Below are 21,700 nucleotides of genomic sequence, written 5' to 3' on the forward strand. Positions count from 1 at the left end.
CCCCGGGGAGCCACATGGAGGTAAGATACAGGCAGAAGTGCCTCCAGGACCCCCACTTACCAGCTTGCTTTTGACCAACTGCTCTATTGCACTGACAAGGTCTGCAGCAGTAGGAACTTCGGCGGAAGGCTGCCGGGCTGCTAGCAAAGAGGAGGACTGCAAGACATTGAGCAGCAAAGGAAAAGCAGATTAGCAAGGAATGAGGACTAGCCATTAGAAAGCAAAACAGCAAGTCCGAAGCTCAAGGCAGGCAAGGCAAGCAAAGCTCTATGTTTCGAGGGAAGAGATGACAGAGGGAGATAGGGTGTGGGTGTGGGACAGGCCTGCCAGACCCCATGTCAGGAAATCTGGCCAGAAGGAAGCAGGGATGGGACTAGGTTCTCCTTAGGCAGGCCACCAAAGGAGCTGAGGGGTGGGGTCACTGTGTTCCCTGAGAGGCCAATAGGTAAGGGCTGCACCCACTGATAGCAGTGAGGGTGATGGGCATGGGGGGAAGGGGCCAGACAAGACTTTGGTCATTTCAAGGCTGCTCATTGCTGTTCCAGGGTATGCAGGGAGTAAAAACACCTAGCCTCCAGTGTGTCCAAAGAAGTTAAATTGTCCTTGCTTTACTCAGATCTTAAATATAGATCTTCACCTGGGGTCAAGCAAAAATGCTGGGGGCAGGGCACTTAGAGACCAGAAAGCTAGACACCTCCTTCACACACACACACACACACACACACACACACACAGTCACACACTCACACACACACACTCCTCCACAAACACAGCTATTCCAGGTAAGGTCCCCACACTGGAACACTGGGAAACTATAAAGGGCTTTAGCAGGACGTGTGTGTCTCCTGGAGCAACAAAGGACTCTCCCGCTCACAGTGAAGGCAGGCTCAGCCATGGGCTGTCCCGCTTCCCCTCAACCCACAATAAGGATGGGTCCAGGTGGCTGTTGGTCAATGGTTTGGGAACTCCTGCTCACTGAGGGGCGGTGGCATATTTTCTTCCTTCTCCTTCTTGAGAAGAAATTGGGGGACATGATTAACCCTACATGCAGGGGGGAGCTTTTACCCCTGGCACACCGCAGCAGAGGGCAATGGTGTTCCCAGGCCCGGGACGCATGCGCCTTCAGCCTTTGAGACTAATGACCGACTGTCCTGGCTGTGCTCTGGTTTCCAGCTTGTCCCTTACGTTCGGGGAAGAGTTTCAGAAAGGAAGCTTCTTGTTGTCTAATCTCAGTGTGAGTTTAGTCTCTACTTCTGAGACGGGGTAAAAAAAATCAGATAAGTGTAATTAAGAGAGACATAAGGACACTCTTTTTCCTCTCCTGCGGAATGCAGGAAAAAAGCGCCAGTCTGTTTGGAAGTCCAAGTTATCAACTTTTTGATCTAGTAACCCTACCTCCGGGCACTGTTTGCAAGGGCAGCAGTGTGTGTACCAGGTGACCTGGGCAGTACTATCTGGAGTAGCCAAAGCTGGAAGCAACCTGGGATATCCTCAAACAGGCCGGTCAAGCTAATTCTGGCACATAAGTAACCTAATGCTCCCTCACTCGTGAAATTATAGTTACGGAGGTAAAATTAATTAGGACATAGTAAGTAAGACATACATGCAAATGAACGAATATTAGAAGGAAACATGCACAACATTACAGTGAGTAGACTTTTAAAAATTCCTTTTACACTGTTGTAAAAATTATTTTTATAAACCCAACACCATTTGCTAGAAGTTCTGAGGATCCTCAAATTTTCCAGAAAACAAGGGTTCAGAAGTCAAACAAGCAGGAAGAGGAGGGTTAATGAGGATACAAAGCGACTGTTGCCATCTCCCGGTTTCTGGCTGAGAAAAGCCTACATAGACATCTGGGAGTAAGTCCACATTTTCAGTTAAAAATTATCCAGAAACAACATAACATCCTTTTCCCCAAACAAACTGTTTCTGCTGTTTCTGGGGTTACTAGAGGGGGAGAGTTCATGACCTTTACTTATCTTCTGCAAGCTGGCACCTTGGTGCGGAGGGCTGCGTGAGATGGCAGATAATGCGACACAAGCGTCCCACTGCCCACGGGCGCTATCACTGTTTACAGACCATGTTACATGGATAGGCCTCTGGGAACACAGTGAGCTGGTCCTTGTTCCCACCTCAAGGTGAAGCGCAGGGATTCCAGGATGGGCACCACGCCTGGCTTCTTGCTACTTGTTGCCAATAGTCAAGAGTCAGAGCTGGCCCTGGAGACCAGGGTCACCAACATCACCTTAGGAGGGGCCACAACTGTGCTTCTCATGGCGAGTCACAGAGGGGGCAGCGACCACATCTTAGTCATCATCCTGTCCTTGGAGTGAGTCCCTCTGGCACAGAGGAAGCCCTCAATTAGTGTCTGCGGGTAATGACCCAAATGTAGAGAAGAATTAAAACAAGAATTGGGCTCTCACCAGAAATGCTGAAGCATCTGCACAGTCCTTTCGGAACTGTATCCTAGGTGGTACTGTATGCATCCGAGGGGGCTGCCCCACTGCATGGCAGAACACTAGAGAGCACTGGGAGACCTGGACAGAGGCTAAGCCACTGCCACCACCACTGCCATTGCCACTGCCACCACCACTGCCATTGCCACTGCCACCACCACTGCCATTGCTACCACCACCACCAGTGCTACCACTACCACCACCACCACTACCACCATCACCGCCACCAACACCACTGCCACCAATGCCACCACCACTGCCATTGCTACCACCACCACTACCACTGCCACTACCACTACCGCCACCATCATCACCGCCGCCACCATCATCACCGCCGCCACCACCACCGCCAACGCCACCACCACAACTACCACTGCCACAACCAGTACATGACATTCTGAAAAGCAAATGCAATGTACAATAAAAAATGGTAACCATCACTTCAACTCCAGAGTCCAAAGGACAGCAACACTAAGAGGAAGCGTGGCTTGTAAGGAAAGTGAGTGATGGAGCACATGATTAGAGCAGCCTCTGGCCTCGGGGCAGAACCTGAACACATATCCCACCTCAGCTTCTGCTCCAGAACAACCGGAATGACCACCCTCAGGGGCGATTAGAGGCCCACTAATCATACTTCCGACACCTGTGGGCCTCAGGGCATTTGCAAAACCGAGAACTTGAGCAACCTGGCAAGCTGGGTTTGTCCACCTCTGACAGCAACCTCCCCTGAGCTCCATCCTCATGCTGTGCCTGCAGAATGTCAACAGCACTGGGCTTGCCTGGAAGTTCCCATTCTTTAGGTGCTAGAGTTGAGGACAGGGGAAACAACTAACGAAGCACAGGAAAATGATCATGGCCGGGACCACCTCAGGTTCCTTTTGGAGACTAACGGTGCCTTTTGGGATCAGCTGCTCCCAAAGACAAAGCCATAACCTTTCATCAGTAGGACACGATACCAGCAGATCCCCACTCTGCCCATTCTACACACACGGCCACACTGCCCAGAATGAAGTCAGACCTCCAGGGTTTGTAGGGGGAGGACCCTACCAACTCCAGTCGGAACCCACACCACCATGGATTCATGTAGTGCAAGAGATAACAAGGGAGAGAGTACTGCTGCCTACCACACACACAAAATGAAAGCACATGCGTTACACATCCTCGTTCAAGTGAGAGAGTCAAGAAGTCCTACCATCTCATCCTGTGCAGGGTCGTTGTCAAAGATCTTCATGGGCGGAGGGAGCGGGGTGTGGGATTCTTCATCTGGCTCATCTTCACCCCAACCTTTCTTGCTCTTCTAGAACAAAAGAGCAGCATTAGTCACTGTTCCATAGAGTTAAAGATGCCAATGGACTTGGCAATTTTTTTTAAAGCAACATATAAGATACTTCCTCTCTCAGCCTACTATTTTTAGCCTCAGTGCCTTCCTCTGTAGAACAGGTATACTTGCTTACCTTAAAGGACAGTGAGGACCAAATGAGGGAAACACACACACACACACACACACACACACACACATGCGCGCGCACGAGACACATCTACCTGTGGATTAGCCAGTGAAAGGGAAAGCTGAGTGTGGTCAGAGAGAGCCTAACTTCTTGAGTTTTCGAAGGACTATTAAAACACAGTCTGAGTATCACCAGGCTCCTTTTCTCAGGAAGAAATGGCAGACAGCACAAAATTACAAAGAGCGTACGGTTACATATCAGGAAGTACTACTTAGTCACATCAGTGACTAGAGTAGGTTAGTTTGCCAGATAAAACAGCTATCCCATTCCACCAACAAACAGACCCACTACATTTTGATCACAGAATCTCAGCGTTGGAAGGCACTTCCAAGGGTCATCCCGTCTGACCTCTTGGCTAGCACAGGCGTCTCTCTGTTAGGCGAGATCATGCAGTCTCCCAAACCCTTGCAGTATGGTGGCCATTCATTTCATGAAGGCTCATTCCATCGCTAGCTGACCCCCCCCCGCTGTGAAGTCTCTCTTTGAGCTGAAACCTTGCCTGTGGAAACGTTCACCCGTCTGTCAATCATAATTCTCCCCTGGGAGCAAGCTGGGCTTGTCTGTTCCCTTTCATATGTGGCAGTGCTCAAGACACTTGTAAAGAGCGACAATCTCCCAGCACAGTCTTCTGTTTTCCAAGTGAAATGACCTCTGTTCTTTTATTCCTATTCTAAACAGGCCGAGCAGGTTCTGATGGAGTCCCTAGCAGTGGCAGGGGCCTAGGTGACCCCCTGGCTCCCCTTGGAGCCAAATCTAGCAAAATGGTGTCTGTGTGCAGATGTGCTAGGTGCTGCTCAGTCTCTGAACTGGCCACAGATCAAACTGGCAAGGTCTTGAGAACACAGAGAACTCGGGTCACTTAGGCTCAAGAAGACACTACTGGGGACTAGACTGTCCAGCTTACTACACCCCGGGGAAGATGGTGCCCGGGGCTGCAGGAAGGATGCGTGCTGAAGCCCTTCCGAGGGCCGCAGGTCGGTACCTCATCAGCACTGTCTCCCTGAGGCGTCGTCTCATCTCCAGGCTTGGGAGAGCCCAGGTCGAAGCTCTTGCGGCCATCGCGCACTTTCTTCTGCTTCTTGATGTTTCCGTCTGCTTTCCCGCTGTTGAGCCTGCGCACAGGACTGGTCAGCCACTTCTTAAGGGTGTTGGTGGAGCGCTTGGGGCCGGGGGAGCTGTGGATGGAGTTCAGGGAGGGCTGGCTCTGCAGGTTGGCCACTGACTCAGACTTGCCTCCATTTTCACTTGAGGAATGAGAGTATGCATCTGAGGAAAAACAGACAGAGCGGGGTCAGGGGCAATGAAGGCACCTGCCAGCCCGGGCGTGAGGCAGCTCTGTCCTCAGGAAGCGAGGGCATGAGGCAGAACGTCAAGGCCAGCTGCAGGCCCTGGTCAAGGGAACGCTCTCTGGAGTGGCAGGACTTGCCTAGACACTCTCAGTTTTTTCTGTGCAAGGCACCACTCCAGGTACTGTGGAAACAGGAGAGGACAGAAGACAAAGACACCTGGCGTCATGGAAAAACCCAAGGTCCTAAGAAGAATTACCGACCAATAGCAATGTCATGGAGCACCCATTAGTGTATTCTAAAGATATGCAAGTCATAGAGTTTATTGTCAGAGGCCCCTTATCTAGCTACTCTCTCTCTCTCTCTCTCTCTCTCTCTCTCTCTCTCTCTCTCTCACACACACACACACACACACACACACACACACACACACACACACAGAAGAGAGAGAGAGAGAAGCAGAGAGTTAAATAGCAAGACAGAGCACACGAGGTAAAGATAATTCACACAGCAGAATGTGATTAATTGTATGGACTCTGGACGACAAGGCAGCAGAATTCAGAGGGTCAGATCAGTGTTGGAAGGGCTGGACTGCCAAGGTTTGGAGGAAGAGATGGGTGTGACTAGAAGAGAAGGGAGAAGGAGTTCCGAAAGGGGAGAGGGTGGGGACAAAAGCACAGAGGCAGGAAAATGGAAAAGTGAAGTTACCACAGCCCATAAGTCAATCTTTTGAATGAAATAAAGATTAATGGAGAAGGAGATACTGGATAGAAAGATCAGTGAGGACATTTAATAATGAACTAGGGGTATGAAGTTTATTGTAAGACTTCACTGTAATGACATGATAAAAAGGGGTGTGTGGGTTTTTGTTTTTTGTTTGTTTGTTAGTTAATTAACCTGGTAACTGTATATGGCATAGCCCTGGGAAGGGGGTGAGAATCCAGAGGCCACACCCGGACTGTGCACAGGGACTGCAACGGAATGAATGGGAGGCACTTCCAAGCAAGGAGTGATGCCGTTCATATCTGGATGACAATTGAAGGTGAGTTGTCTCTCTGTAGGCTGTTTCTTTCTCATTCCCAGCGTGGTCTTGGGAGGATACCTGCTTTACCTTGACCCCTGATGCCCCATCACTCCAGTGCCAGTGTGCATACTGATATTTAAACCAAACTCATGACTCCGTATTTAAACAAATGACTGGAGTGGCTCCTACTTATCTCAAAGACGGAGTTCCCTTTCCCTCTAATGCCTTCATCCTGGACCAAGACTGAGGTCTAATCTAGCCTTGGAGCCCTTAGGCTAGACCCAGAAAAAAAAAATCCTGAGAGAAGGTGAGTGAGTGCTTTTGCCCATGGAGAGCTGGCTCAGTGTCTACAACCACCTGTGTGGCCCTGCAGGACTTTCTCAGATATTGCTAGAGTTTTGTACAAAGTTTAGAAAATAACAGTATAATAGCTGCATCAGGAAGCACACAGAAAATTGAATTCCTTTCTTAGATATTGCTAGGGTTTTATACATAGTGTAGAAAATAGCAGAATAGTTGCATCAAGAAGCACATGGAAAATTGAGTTCCTAAAGTCCTTTGGTATGGAGGACAACTTACAGGGTCTCTCTGCTGAGGGAACATTTGGGGCTCAACTGACTTGGTCGGCATCGTTTTAAGGACAAAGTTGTAATCTTATCTCAGAGAATTCCTTGCTGGCTGTGGTCTCCAGTATGTTGACATTACTTTTGAAGCCTTGGTATGGGTCTAACTCCTGTTCTCAGAAGCCTGGTGATAAACATCTCCCCAGCCCGGCAGAGGGACCAGCGTCTTTCTGTTTATCTTCTGCCGATAAGCTGCAGGAGGTTGTCATTTGCCAGGCCCCTGTGATACCACAGGGCTCTATTAAACCCAAGCCCTCGAAACCTAGATTTATCAGCACATACTCAGTCAGCAGAACTGGAGGCCCAGCCGCATCAGCCGTGCCGCGTGTCAGTAAGCAAGGCAGATGACTGTCCAAGTATTCTGCTCCACAGCAAGTCACAACCTGGCTCTGAGAGGCACTAAAGCTAAACCTGACTGATGATTCTTTCTCCCCCAATGTCATCTGGGTCTGCTTTGGAGAGTCCTGGTAAAATTAATGGCAAGAGTATAAACTACAAAACACAAATTAATAACCAAGAGTATTCTCTATTTTGTTTTTCCTGTGTAAGCAATTAGGGTAACTCAACCACAGTCCACAGAGAAGAGAATTCAAGAGTTGGAAGCAATGTATGATTCATCATCTAGTTAGAACTGATACAGAACCATTTCTAAATCACTTTTTCTTGTTTTTATTTTTCAATTCTGAGGTATAATTGATTTATATTTCTTTTATATTTATAATTGTTTAAGTTTTTAAAAAATATATTTTTATTGATTTCAGAGAGGAAAAGGAGAGGGAGAAATAGAAACATCAATGATGAGAGAGAATCATTGATCGGCTGCCTCCTGCATGCCCCCTCTGGGGAACGAGCCTGCAACCCAGGCATGTGCCCTTGAGAACCAAACCCAGGACCCTTCCGTCCACAGGCCAATGCTCTATCCACTGAGCCAAACCAGTTAGGGCATTGTTTCAGTTTTGAGACATGTAACATTGTATTAGTCCAAGGTGTACAGCATGATTTGATATATATACTAGGATATATGTATTGGGAATGATTATTACCACACTAAGTTTAGTTAACATCCATCATCTCACATAGTTACAATTTTTTTTCTTGTGATGAGAACATTTACTAAATCACTTCAAATGCATGGTTATAAAGGAATGCAGCATCATTTCATTTATTACTACTTCAAAGGCCGATTGGCATGTTATGCTCCTCTCATCTTTGGAAGATGGCTGCAATGAGCTGTTTGAGGATTTATTTTAGTACCTTCCCAGGCACAACAGTGATGGCACTTATTTGTAACATCTTCAATAATAATACTGTTAATCTCATAAAATCCTTCCAAGCTGAGGTAGGTGCTATTTTTTTCTTATCTTAAGAAATAGAAAAACAGAATATTTTAGGAAACAAAGGCTCATAGTTAGTAAGTGGCCATGAGGCAAGATTTAAATCCAGATCTGATCCACCGCACAAATATCGAATCTTATTCCTACATCTGCGTTCACTCCAGGTACTCCCTTAGTCTACATAATTATTATAAAAAGGAGCATGAAGTCACCAGTCTTTGTAATATTTCAAATACACATTTATATATCATTTATCCTATATTTATAATATATAAAAAGCCAGGGGCCGTCATGACCTAAACAACCTGATGGATGACCGAACAGCTGGCTGTCGGGCCCAGCCTGGGTGCAGCGATGGTGGGAGGGAGCTCTGGGCCCTGGTCGGGGCACAGTGGAATTTGGGTCTCACATGATCTGGGGCATGGCTGGCCTTCAAACCGGACCCTGACAGGAGGGAGGAGGGAGCCCCATTCCTCACAGAATCAGTTGTTGGACAGCTTGATGTCAACAGCCTGCCAACTAGGAATCCCATTCACCTGCACCCAGGACCCTGACAGGAGGGAGGAGGGAGCCCCATTCCTCGCAGGAGAGGTTGTTCTGATTCCAATAATTGATTTGTCCCCATCTGACACTGGCCTCCCATTTAAATTAATTTGAAGATAGTTTCCCGTGATCCCAGCATTTGCGATGATTATTAATAAATCACAAGGACAAACTCTACACAGCGTAGGAATATTCCTACCTGAACCCGTTTTCGCACATGGTCAGTTATATGTTGCTTTCTCTTGAGTTTGAAGAGTATGTGATGTTAAAGTTAAAGTTGTAAATACTTCATCACAAGGGAAATCAGTCAAACACTCTGAAAGTGTTTTCACTGTTAATGTGGTGTACAGGGAGATATTAGAATAAGTTTAATCAATTTATCAGTCATTGTTTGTATCAGTGTTGTTTTTACATCATGTTTTTGTTGTTTTCATATCATGTCTTTGTTATTGTTATATCATGTGATTATTTATTTATTAATGAATTTACATATTCTTTTCATATACATTTTACTAATTTTCTTTCATCTCTTACACTTCTATTATAGAGAAAGGGCAAATAGCAATATTAAAATATTTCGTCTAATCAATTCCCTTTTAATGTGCATGAATTTCCATACTCTGGGCTACTAGTATAAGTTATAAAATTTCAATACTGAAAGCAGTCTCAGTAGCATGAATCTTTCAGAGCAAACAATGAAGGTTTTGACATGGGAACCCACTGTCACACTGAGTTGTCACAAAGCTAGGATCAGAATCCAGGCTCTTAAAGGTTGCTTCCTCATCAGCCCTGAGGTATAGAAACTGCCCATTAGACGGATACCTGGTTTTAAGTCACTGGGAAGAAAATGGGTCCCCCGGATGTTCTGGTATGTACCATTTGCTTTCTAAATCAGAAAAAAAATAATCATACTTTAAGGCTAATTGTACTATGAAATATTTTTAAATACAGAAAAAGTTTAACACCTATACAGATATGATAAATGTAAATATTTTTGCCACATTGGCTTTAGTTTTTAAAAAATTAAATAAAATATCATATAGTTGAAGCCTTTTTATTACTTTTGCCTATTTGCAATCCTACTACCCACTTTCCCTTCCCAGAGTTTAATTCTTTTCTGAATCATCTTTCCCATTCATGTTGTTAGCATTTATTGTGTACGTGAATATATTGTTATTTTGTGTTTTACATTTTATATAATTATCATAATGTAGGTATCATTTTTTAACTTGCTCTTTTATTCAAAATTTGATTTATCTGTGTTCATATATGTAGATCTAGTTTATTTAATCATTGAATACTCTTTCCTAGGACATGCTGTGATGCTTGTAATACATTTTCAAAGCAGTAGACATTTAGGTTGTTACACAATCATGTGTGTGTGTGTATATGTGTACACACAGGTGTACAGTGATTTTAAGCACTCCTGTATAGGTCTCTTTACATATGTGTGAGAATTCCTCTAGGACAAAGCTTCCCAAACTATCTGTGGTAAGAGACCCAGTTTCCTTATATCTAGTCTGTTTTGGGCCAATCCTATATAATAAAAGGCTAACATGCAAATCAACCAAATGGCAGAACAACCGGTCACTATGCTGTGCACTGATGACCAGGGGGCAGACGCTCAATACAGAAGCTGCTCCCTGGTGGTCAGTGCACTCCCACAGGGGGAGCTCCGCTCAGCCAGAAGCTGGGCTCATGGCTGGCGAGTGCAGCTGTGGTGGCGGGAGCCTCTCCCGCCTTCAAAGCAGTGCTAAGGATGTCCCTGTGGGGAGCGGGCCTAAGCCATCAGTTGGGCATCCCCTAAGGGCTCCCGGACTGTGAGAGGGCGCAGGCTGGGCCAAAGGACCCTCCCCCAGAGTGCACAAATTTCATGCACCAGGCCTTTAGTATTTTTATAACAAAGTCAATTTCTTAGAAGTCAGAAATGCCAAATTATTATAAAAGCTTCTAAATGCTCACTCTCATTTCCTTTACTTATTTATCTCACTGTGAATTGGAAGCAAACAGCTCACAAACCTTCACCATCTGCAGATCACACATTGAGTAGCACCACTCTCAACCCCATGGCATTTAAAGCATATATATCCAGGTGGAGCCTCGGTTTAGGGAATGCACATCACCAACTTCACTAGGTATCATCACATTGCTCTCCAAGTCAGTCCGTTAACTATGTGTAAAAGGTCTTGTCTTCCTGCCTTCTCCTAATGCTTAATTATATGTACACTAGCACATAATTTTCCTCTAGAAAAATTAAATGTGTTCTCCCTAACCCAAAACACATACTTCAAGGAAGTAAACTAAGATGAATGCAGAACGCTTCAAGAAGCAATGAAAAGGTAAAAACCAGTGCCTCTCGATCTATAGGAAATGTATCCTATAGTTGGTATCTCAGCCACAACTGGAAAAATAGGAAACTTGGCAGGATAACCCATGAGGTTGAGGGTCCAGCTTCATAGACCGAGTGGCATAAGCTTAAGTGCGTGGCCATGGGAATATAATAATACTAATGAAACAAAGGAAATGCAAGTGAGCCAACAAACTCTTATCCATTGGCAGACTCTCATACTTTCATTCCTACTTTCTTCAATTCCCAAGCTACTTCTCAAAACCACCCAATGTCTTCCTTAGTACTTGAGGGAAAGACATGCTATGTGGTCACAGAAAATATTCTGAAGTTTAACCAATAACTAGAGAATTCTTGACACCAACACTCATCTTTTAGTGATAATTCTGAGGTTGACTTTGAGAAGCGCTGCTGGTCTGATACTTTTCCTGCCTTGCTTATCTAATCCAAGAACAATCTACTGGTGCCTACTCAGTGGATTGCAACACAGAGATGACCTGGGCTCTGAACCTGCTCTGCCACTAACTAGCTAGGTGGCAATGGACACACACTCAGGCCTCTGTTTCTTTGTGGACAGAATGGGCAGATTAGACAGGATGCCTTCAGAGCCCGGCCCCACCACTGACAAGCTGTGTGACTCTGAACCAGTTACTGCGCCTCTCTGTATTTCGGTTTCCTCATCAGTAAATGAAGATAATATTAGTATCTATGCCATAAGACTGTTATTAGGATTAAGGGGTTAATATTTATAAAATGCTGAGAGCACTTCAGACCCATAGGAAGCATCCTTTAAGTTAAATAAAAATCAATAAAACCATAAAAGTCTTCCCTAATCTATTACTGTGATTTTATTCTGTATGTCCCTTAACTCCACCTATATATTCTTCTAAAGGCTAGACTAGATCATTTAAGGCCATTTTTTAATCTTCAAAGTTTTATGCATCATGAAAGCAAAGAAAAACTGAATCCTGCCAGGTGCCATTCTGTGCCACCCTCCTTCCCCACTTCAAGTAACATTCCTATGACCAGTGCCTGAATTTCCTCCGAGAATAAGGGAGCCACACCCTCGGACTACCAGGCCACTGTTGCCCCCTCCTCCACCGTTTGGAAGTGTCAGCAGCAGAGGTGATTCCCAGGAGATGACACAAGCCTCCTTATCTATAGTGCTATCTACAGGACAGGAGCAAAGGAACAAGTGAGGAGACTGGGGTCTCAGATACCACCATGGGGTTAGAGTCACTACATCAGTATTGTCAGACTAAGCCTTGGGGCAATGGCTCCAGGAATTCAGGATTGGTGTGTGTGTGTGTGTGTGTGTGTGTGTGCGCGCGCACGCGCGCGCGCATCTTGGGATTTTAATCACAGCAACATGTTTCCAAGCAATACAGGAGATGAGAGCTCTGCTTGACATGGAGATGAAAAGTAGAATAAAGCCCATGAGAGTTTGTGCACTGAACACATTGTACCAAGCCCAATGTCTACGTCAAATATTGTTCTTCTTTTAGTTGGGTCACCCTTCCTTAGCAAGCAAAATAGAAGATACTCGTGTACACATGAGGAGTAACTGAATATACTAGACATTTGTTATATCTAAATATGGCTCATTTATAAACTCAATTTCCCTTTTACAAAGTTTCAGCTCATATTTATTTCACATTTATGTACACCTTTAAAAAAAAGCTTCTACCCTTTCTGTCCTAGTGTAAATTTTGCAAAACTATTCTGAAAGCAAAATACATTGTATATAAGTCATCAAAGAGTACAAATTTAGGATGTGGCAAGTGCCTTGTGGCTGCATCCACAGGACTGTAAACCACTGTTTTTCTAATCACAAAATGTCAATTCAGCCTTCTTTCTTCTGACCACACAGTGAGCTGAAAGTGAAGAACTACACCTCCTAGACAAAAAGAGAAAACAGTTTCATTTGTTTTGTGGGTTTAGTATCCCCAAGACCAGGAACAATGTTCTTACAAGGGCGAGGCTGGGACCAGAGAGCCTGTGCATGTGCCACCCAAGGTTCCAGTGGATCATGAGCACCCAGATGTGTAACTCATGAGGCTGGCCCATCATTTCCCACACATCTTTGAAGGCACGACTCAAGACTGAAAAACTCATTTTCAACTCACTCTTCTGGAGTTCATACCCCAAACACATGTCTTTCACACACTGTATTGTGTAATGGCTAAAAAAAAAAATACAGGGTCTTTTTGTTTTATATTCAATACTAGAGGCCCGGTGCACGAAATTCGTGCATGGGGGAGGGTGTCCCTCAGCCCAACCTGCACCCTCTCCAATCTGGGACCCCTTGAGGGATGTCCGATTGCTCATTTAGGCCCGATTCCAATAGGATCGGGCCTAAACAGGCAGTCGGACATCCCTCTCATAATCCAGGACTGCTGGCTTCCAACTGCTTGCCTGCCTGCCTTCCTGATTGCCCCTAACTGCTTCTGCCTGCCAGCCTGATCACCCCCTAACCACTCCCCTGCCAGCCTGATTGATGCCTAACTGCTCCCCTGCCAGCCTGTTTTGCCCCTAACTGCCCTCCCCTGAAGGCCTGGTCACCCCTAACTGCCCTCCCCTGCAGGCCTGGTCCCTCTCAACTGCCCTCCCCTGCTGGCCATCTTATGGTGGCCATCTTGTGTCCACATGGGGGCAGCCATCTTTGACCATATGGGGGCAGCCATCTTGTGTGTTGGAGTGATGGTAAATTTGCATATTACTCTTTTATTAGATAGGACTATAGGCCCAGTGCATGAAAATTCATGCACTGGAGCGGGGGTGGGGGGGTGGGCCTCAGCCCGGCCTGCACCCTCTCACAGTCTGGGAGCCCTCAGGGGCAGGAGGCGACCCAGCGATTGGGAAAGGCAATGCCCCCATCACACCTCTGCTGCTGCCACTGCCGGCAGCGCAAGCCTCGGCTGGCCCTGGTTACCTGAGCCTTGGGCAGCTCTGGGTGGCTGGGCAACCACCATCCTAGGCTGCCTGAGCCTCGGGTCTGCCCTGGGCAGCTGGAAAGTCGACATTTTGGAGACTTGCCTGCACCTTGGGCGTTGGCTGAGCAGCCGACATCCGAGGCTTGCCTGCGCCTCGGGCTGGCCCTGGGAAGCTGGGGGGCTGAGGGTGGGTCCGGCCGCACCGTGTGCCTGCTACCACCTCCCCTGGCAGGGCTGAAAGGACTGGGGGACTCCGGGGGGGCTGAGGGGACTGGGCGCCGCCATCTTGTGGGTATGGGTGCCGCCAGCTTTGTGATAGTGTGATGGTCAATTTGCATATTCCCTCTTTATTAGATAGGATACCCATCTTATCTAAATGGTCAGTGGGTCTATAAACGTCCCGCTGGTATTCATCATAATACTGTATTGGAAGCTTTGATTCCAATGGCCCAAATCAGAAGGAATTACTAGGTACTTATTTACTAGATATTTACACAAGATCCTCAATCGACTGTTCTTTTGTTTTGCTTTAGCTCCAATGACACAGAAGTAATTGTAAACTCATCCTCATTGCTTTCCATGGCTTGAACTGCATAAGGCAAATGCATTTCAATACATCTGTCTACAGAGATTCCATACCCAAACATTGCTGGTTTCTTTGGCTTTCTAGAAATAATTTACTTAATGTAAAAATTATCAAAGTATTGATACTTTTTTTTTTTTTTTACACTGGAAATGGCACATTTAGAGAAGGGCATGTCATGGGGAGGTGGAGGGTGGAAATTCTCTGGGCAATCTATACTAATAAAAGGGAAATATGCTAATTAGACCGGGACACCTTCCGGATGTCCTTCCAGACAAAGCCATAATGGCAGGGCCAAGGCAGAGGCAGTTAGGGGCGATCAGGCCAGGAGGGGAGGGCAGTTGGGAGCGAGTAGGCCAGCAGGGGGAGACAGTTGGGGGTGAGCAGGCCAGCAAGGGGGGACAGTTGGGGGCGATCAGGCTGGAGGGGGGGCAGTTGGGGGCAAGCAGGCTAGCAGGGGGGGCAGTTGGGGGTGAGCAGGCTGGTAGGCAGAGTGGTTAGGGGCAATCAGGCAGGCAGGCAGGTGAGCGGTTAGGAGCCAGTGGTCCCGGATTGCGAGAGGGATGTCCAACTACCAGTTGGATTGGGCCTAAACTGGCAGTTGGACATCCCCCGAGGGGTCCCAGATTGGAGAGGGTGCAGGCCGGGTTGAGGCACACCCATCCCCCCCGCCCCATGCACGAATTTCGTGCACTGGGCCACTAGTAAATACATAAATCCAATGGTCTGTATGCAGAAACAACCAAAACCTACAGTAAGTATGAGTATATCCTTCCTGGCTTAAGTTGATGGCTCTGGCAGCACTCAGTGGGAAACTCGTGAAAGCCAATTTCCTGGTTGCATATTTGGCTGAGGACCTGAGGCTATGGACCACCACACCCTGGTATGACTGGCTTCCCAGCAAACTATTTGGTTGTCCACTTGCTACCAGAGGATGAAGAAAGCAACTGGAAAGGGGAAGGGGGAGAATCCACCTGGTCCAGAAACACTGGTCTTAACACTCAGAAACCTACTGTCCTTGCAATTACTCCTGCCACAACTTTAGACAAAACTTGGCAAACACATCCTGGCTCAGAATATTTTCTTTCCCCTCTCGTTGCCATACTCAAGTACCAAATGCAAGAGACCCTGCTTCGTGTTCATTATGCTACAGCTTCTATATAGCACTTAGTTCAGGAATCTCTTCTCCAGCAAGTCCTTTGCCAACCCATCATTCCCTACTTCACTACTTTACTCAGACTTTATGTGTTTTTTTAATCATTTGTTTTTACATCTAAATCTTTAGGTATTTGGGACATCCTTGTCTGATTGCCCCTACTAAACCAAGAGTACAAAATGAAGGACAAGTCTGAGCCTTTGCTGGAGGCTAATTCCAGCATGTCATAATTATGCAATAAGTTCATCAAAAGGTTGATGAACCTTGGGGCTTCAGCAGGGCTGAATATCTGCATATTACCTGCTGCTGGAATAGCTGGAAGCATTTCCCCAAACCTGAAGATCTGCATACATTATTGCCTGCTGCCAGACAGCTGAGGGCAGTTCCCCCAACCTGATAATCTACTGTTTACCAAACTTTACCTTTGATATGTATATCTGCTTTGCTATAGAGAAAAATGTGTTAATAAAAAGCTAGGGGTCCAGAGACTCGGAGAACTTAGTTACTAAAGCTAAGCCTTCCCTGGCTCCCCTGAAAAATGCCTCCCAAATTTATATTTCATGTCTAGTTTATTAATTTACTCGTAGCCCCTTCTCCAGACTCCTGAACCCTAGTAGATGCTGAGAACGACCTCGGCAGCCTTAAAAACACATTGTATTGGATTATATCTTAGTTCATGTCTACTTATTGGTCCCCTTCTTTTCCTTAAACCGCTGTTTCTATCCTGGCAGAATATGCACAGAGAGTGAAGCCACAGGGGTGATTTCAAACCAGTGGCATCTTCACCAGATGGGACATTAGCTCTTAATACCAGGGGCTTCTCCCACAGACAAAAAACTCTCCACAGGGCGAAAGTCAGCACCTCTGGCTTCAACCTAGATGAAGTCTTTGTAATTCTGTTCTAATTCGGTCCATATCTCCCTCAACTGCTGCAGTGCCTCCCACTCCTCTCCTTGCTCGACTCCTATCAGGAGGCCATTGGATGAGGAGGGTAAAATGGTAATGTCTCCAACTGCTTGTTCTCAGGTCTCCTTAGCCTCAGTTTCCCCTGTGTACTCTCTTCCCTGAGTCAGAGACAGCGGAAGGAGAGCCTCAAAGGACACCAACCCCCCACCCCCAGATAAGCGTATCCTGAACAAGCAAGGCCATTGCTGTAATGTGTTGCCACAATGACTTGCCTGATTCACCACCTCTGTAGTTGTCTTTGGAAGTTAAGGGCTAAAACATTGACTCTCTCTCTATTTTACCACCACTTTCTCCATATTCCAGGGGGTGATTCTAAAGCAGTGATGGGCAACCTTTTGAGCTTGGTGTGTCAAACTTCGCCAAAAAACTGAGCATAACTCGGGTAGTGTGTCACTTTGAGGAAAAAACTAACTCCAAGACTCTAGTCGCAAATGTTTCATCCTCAGGAGCAGCAAATGTTTCATCCTCGGCATGCGGCCGCATGTCATCAGAAATGGCTACGCGTGTCAGTGCTGACATGCGTGTCATAGGTTTGCCATCACTGTTCTAAAGCTTGATATATCAGATCAAGCAAAGTCAGTGAGAGCGGCTCTGCTGCCCTTCCAAGAGCAGATATGCTAGTTACCATTTCCATCTATAAAGCCATTTCACTCTCCCAGACCAGCCCACAGCCTGTGGAGAGGGAATGCACATTCCTTCCACCTGTGGAGCAGGGAACTCTCCTAAGAGGCTTTGGGACTGTTCAAAACACAACCACCAAAATAACACGGTAAAGCTTCACAAATTCAGATGGAAAAATGGACAAGCCATATTAGTATAAAACCTAAATACAGACTTGTATTGAAGACATGGTTCCCACTTGTGACAGGGAAACAAGAATCAGGGGATAGGCAGGAGCCGAGGTCACCTGGGCTCTGCTTTCATCTACAAGGAGATCAGGAGCACAAGGAGCTCATCTGATCATGACACAGCACCCACCAAGTTCCCAGGCTGCAGGAGGCATCTTCCTCGAGCTTCACCTCTTCAAAAGTGGCCCTCCCAGGCTACATCCTACCCGGCAGGTAAGCCAAATTTCTCTGGTAAAACAGGGCTACTCCTGAGTCCAGGATGTATTCACACCTGAGTTCGCTCCTAGGCCTTCAAATAAACCCTCAGATAGCCCTGGCCAGTCAGGCTCAGTGGCTAGAGCATGGGCCTGCGTACTGAAAGGTCCCAGGTTTGATTCTGGTCAAGGGCACATGCCCAGATTGTGGGCTCGATCCCTGTGGGGGGCATGTAGGAGGCAGCTGATCAATGATTCTCTCATCATTGATTTTTCTATCTCTCTCTCCCTCTCCCTTCTTCTCTGATTAAAAAAATAATAAAAAAATTAAAAGAAAAGCCCTCAGGTAAATTAAATGACTTCCCTAAAACAGTTTACCCTATTAACTTACACAGTAACGTGTGTGTGTGTGTGTGTGTGTGTATAATACACTCACACACACACACGTTACTGTGTGTGTGTATATGTGTGTGTGTATATATATATATATACATATATATATATATATATGTATAGATATATATATATATATCTATACACACACATACACACTGAGTGGCCAGATTATTATGATCTCTGGACGCATAATAATCTGGCCACTCAGTGTATATCCTATATAATAAAAGTCTAATATGCAAATTGTCCCCTTGACCAGGAGTTCAACCAGCAGGCAGGCTGGCCAACCGCCCATGTCCCCTTCCCCTGGCCAGGCTGGCCGGACCCCACCCATGCATGAATTCATGTACCGGGACTGAATATATATACACACATACCCACTGAATGGCCAGATTATTATGTGTTCAGAGATCATAATAATCTGGCCACTCTGATTTTAGAGAGGAAGGGAGAGGGAGAGAGAGATAGAAACATCAATGATGACAGAGAGTCATTGATCGGCTGCCTCCTGTATGCCCCACACTGGGGATCGAGCCTGCAACCCGGAATTGAACCGTGACTTCCTGGTTCATAGGTTGCCGCTCAACCACTGAGCCACTCTGGCTGGGCAACACAGTAACGTTTTCTGCTTTTCTTTACAGATTGTGTGAATGTAAACAAGTTCAATCCTAGTAATAGTCACCAAACCTCAAAATAACATTATATAAATTACCGTATAGAACTGAAGATTCTCCCAGAGAATGATGGAGGCTACCTTTCAGCCAGCTCTTCTCTCCTACAAGCTGATGCTTCCTTCACAAAGATTTCTGCACTAATATTTTCTTTCCATTCCCACTGTTACTGCCCTAATTCAGACCTTTCAGATCCATTTGCTTTAACCATGTAACAACTTCTAAATTGGTGTCTCTGCAACTTTTACTTTCTCTCTATCCATTCAACCTATCTCTGCTACCAGCACAATCGCATTGCTTTGAGCAAGTCACTATTCAAAACTGGATCAGTAAAGTCTAACATGTCAGCCTGCCATTGACACTCCGTGGTCAGGTCTAAGCTCATCTTTCCTGCTCTGTGAGTTTCCATTCTTTGCTAGTCCAGGGTTCTCAAACTGTGGTCCCAGCTGGGCACTGTCAGCACCATCTGGGAACTTGTTAGAAGTGCACATTCTTGGGTTCCACTCCAGAGCTACTGGATGAGAAACCACGGGGGTGGCTCAGCACTCTGTGTTTTAACAAGCCCTCCATGTTATTTCAATGTATGCTCAAGTTTGGAAACAAGTATTCTATATGAACCCTCCTCACTAGCCTAATTGTTCGGCTCAGGGCACCACCCTTGCTGCATTCCTCATTGCTCACACCACCCTGCTGTCTCCCTGCTTGTCTAAAGCCTACTAGGACTTCTGAGATGACTAAGCCCAGCACGTTCTCCTATTTCTCTGAGCACCTCTTGTACCATTCATTCGGCACCGATAGTGCTGTGTGTGTAGCCTTCCTCTCAGTAAAGTCCTTGAGAACAGATGGGTCCTCCATCTTTGTCCCCAGCACAAACTCCTTGGTCACAATGGAGCTCACTAAATGGCTGTGATGGACAGTGAAGCACAAAGAAAGAGAAATCATTGGAGTTGGACTATTTTTAGGTTCAGAGACTATGAAAAAAAAGTCAACATTGGTGAGGCACTTGTCTCTGAAACTCAGCAACGTGAATGTCAATATAGACTTGTGCTTCTTGTTCCTAAGACAGTCTAAGTCAGCGGTCGCCAACCGGTGGGTGGTCCGCGGACTACTGGTGGTCCGTGAGGTCCAAAAAGATGGTGACCGCTGGTCTAAATGTTGTCCAATCAATTAAAATGCATTAAACAAAGTTACCTGTTTCCTTACTTCAGGACTTTTAAGAAACTTTAATATGCAAATTAACATACTCATGTAGATGATGAATCTCCAAGAATATGTAGCATTTATTGAATTCTATCAATATGTTGTAGAAGGCAGTGTGGTAGGCATTGATCTTGGCTATTATTCCACCTCTGTCTGGATACAAAAGGTGAATCGGATTCCCGAGGATGGTATCCTGAAATCAAGGAATGTCAGTCAAACTCAACACCTCCTATGAACGCCACCGTAGGAGGAGATAAGTTACAGTCAGTCCAGCTATTTTCGGCTGGTGCACGATCACCTCAGTCTACCCAGAAGCCAGCGGGAAGCCTGACCTGGATTTCACTTACAATGTGCCCTTCGGTAGTAACCTTAACCAAAGGTCGCCGTGCCAGGCTTAATTACAGAGGCTGAGGGAAAGACGGAAGCAGGGTGACGCTGGAAAGTTTAAGACTGTAATTAAGCACTACTTAACTGGAAAGGTTGCAATGGAAATTCTCCTATGGAACCCAGGGGAAGAAGAAAGAGGAGGAAACTGTGTATCTGGAGGGAGAAACAGGTGGCCGGTGGTCAGTTCTATCTGTTTTCAGGGCCCTTTTTTAGTAAACTATATTTTGTGTGTGGGGGGTGGATGGGGGGGGGGTGAGGGAGGCGGGGGTGAGAAAGACAGTGTTAAGGTTTAGGGTCTCCTGAAATGAAGGTAGTCTGACACCCTGCAGTCTCCATATAGCCCTGTTTCTCCCAAGCATCTGTGCCAAGGGAATCTTCCTCCAGGTCCTGCTACCTGGCTGGACAAAAGCAGCAGGTGAACAAGCTGAGGCTCCCGGCCAAGTGCGATGTCATTCTCCATTTCTCCACTCCCAGTGGGTCTTCATGCTAACCCTAACCCTAACCCTGCGGTCCTCCTCCCAGCCGCCTCCAACCAGAGCAGATTCACACTAAGGGCACATGTGGCCAGGAAGACCCACCGCCTGGCCTACTCGGGGATAAGATTCACAAGTGAGATCCCGTTGGCATCATTTTGTTAAAACTTTTTATTTGGACATAATTTCAGATTTAGAGGAAAGCTGCAAAGATTAGTACAAAGAATTCCTAAATGCCTTTCACTCCAATCTCACAAATGTCTACATTTTACCACCTGTTTTTTTCTTTCTCTCTCTCACTCACTTGCTCTCATTCTTTCTGAACTGTCTGAAAATAAGTCACAGAGAAGATCCCCTTTATCCCCAAATCCTTCAGTGTAAAAGTTTCCTAAAAACAAGGGTGTTCTCGTATGTAACCACAGTACAATTAGCAAAATCAGGAACTTAACAGTGATATTGTACTTTATTCAAATATTATCTAGTGTTCAAATAATGTTCTTTATAGAAAAAGGTTGTGTCTTCCATGACTTGGACATATTTTTGAGGACAGGGTAATTATTTGGGAGACTATCCCTCAATTTGGGTTTGCTGAATGTTTCCTTACGATTAGATCTAGAGTGTGCATTTTTTTTTTTTTTTTTTTTTTTGCAGGAATACCCCTGAAAATAATGTACCATGTGGGGAGACACATAATATCGATGTAATCCAATTCTAATGATGTTAGCTTTGACCCCCTGGTTAAGGTGATGTCTGTCACTGGCATAATTTT

The 21,700-nt window shown here is 46.0% G+C and overlaps 1 protein-coding gene across 5 annotated transcripts in view; it reads right to left on the minus strand.

Annotated features, from left to right (window-relative positions):
- KALRN (kalirin RhoGEF kinase) overlaps positions 1-21,700 on the minus strand; it is a 664,115-nt gene that overhangs the window by 74,880 nt on the left and 567,535 nt on the right. For 3 of the 5 annotated variants that reach the window (XM_008155509.3, XM_028131145.2, XM_008155511.3), the window contains 3 exons: positions 4,950-5,233; positions 3,652-3,756; positions 61-156 (listed from right to left, as the gene is read on the minus strand). In XM_008155509.3, the coding sequence (XP_008153731.2) occupies positions 61-156; positions 3,652-3,756; positions 4,950-5,233 (485 nt within the window). The remainder of the gene's footprint in view (positions 1-60; positions 157-3,651; positions 3,757-4,949; positions 5,234-21,700) is intronic. The other 2 variants (XM_028131137.2, XM_028131147.2) reach the window with 2 other exon arrangements.

This window comes from Eptesicus fuscus, chromosome 3 (genome assembly GCF_027574615.1).
Source record: "Eptesicus fuscus isolate TK198812 chromosome 3, DD_ASM_mEF_20220401, whole genome shotgun sequence".
Lineage (NCBI taxonomy): Eukaryota > Metazoa > Chordata > Mammalia > Chiroptera > Vespertilionidae > Eptesicus > Eptesicus fuscus.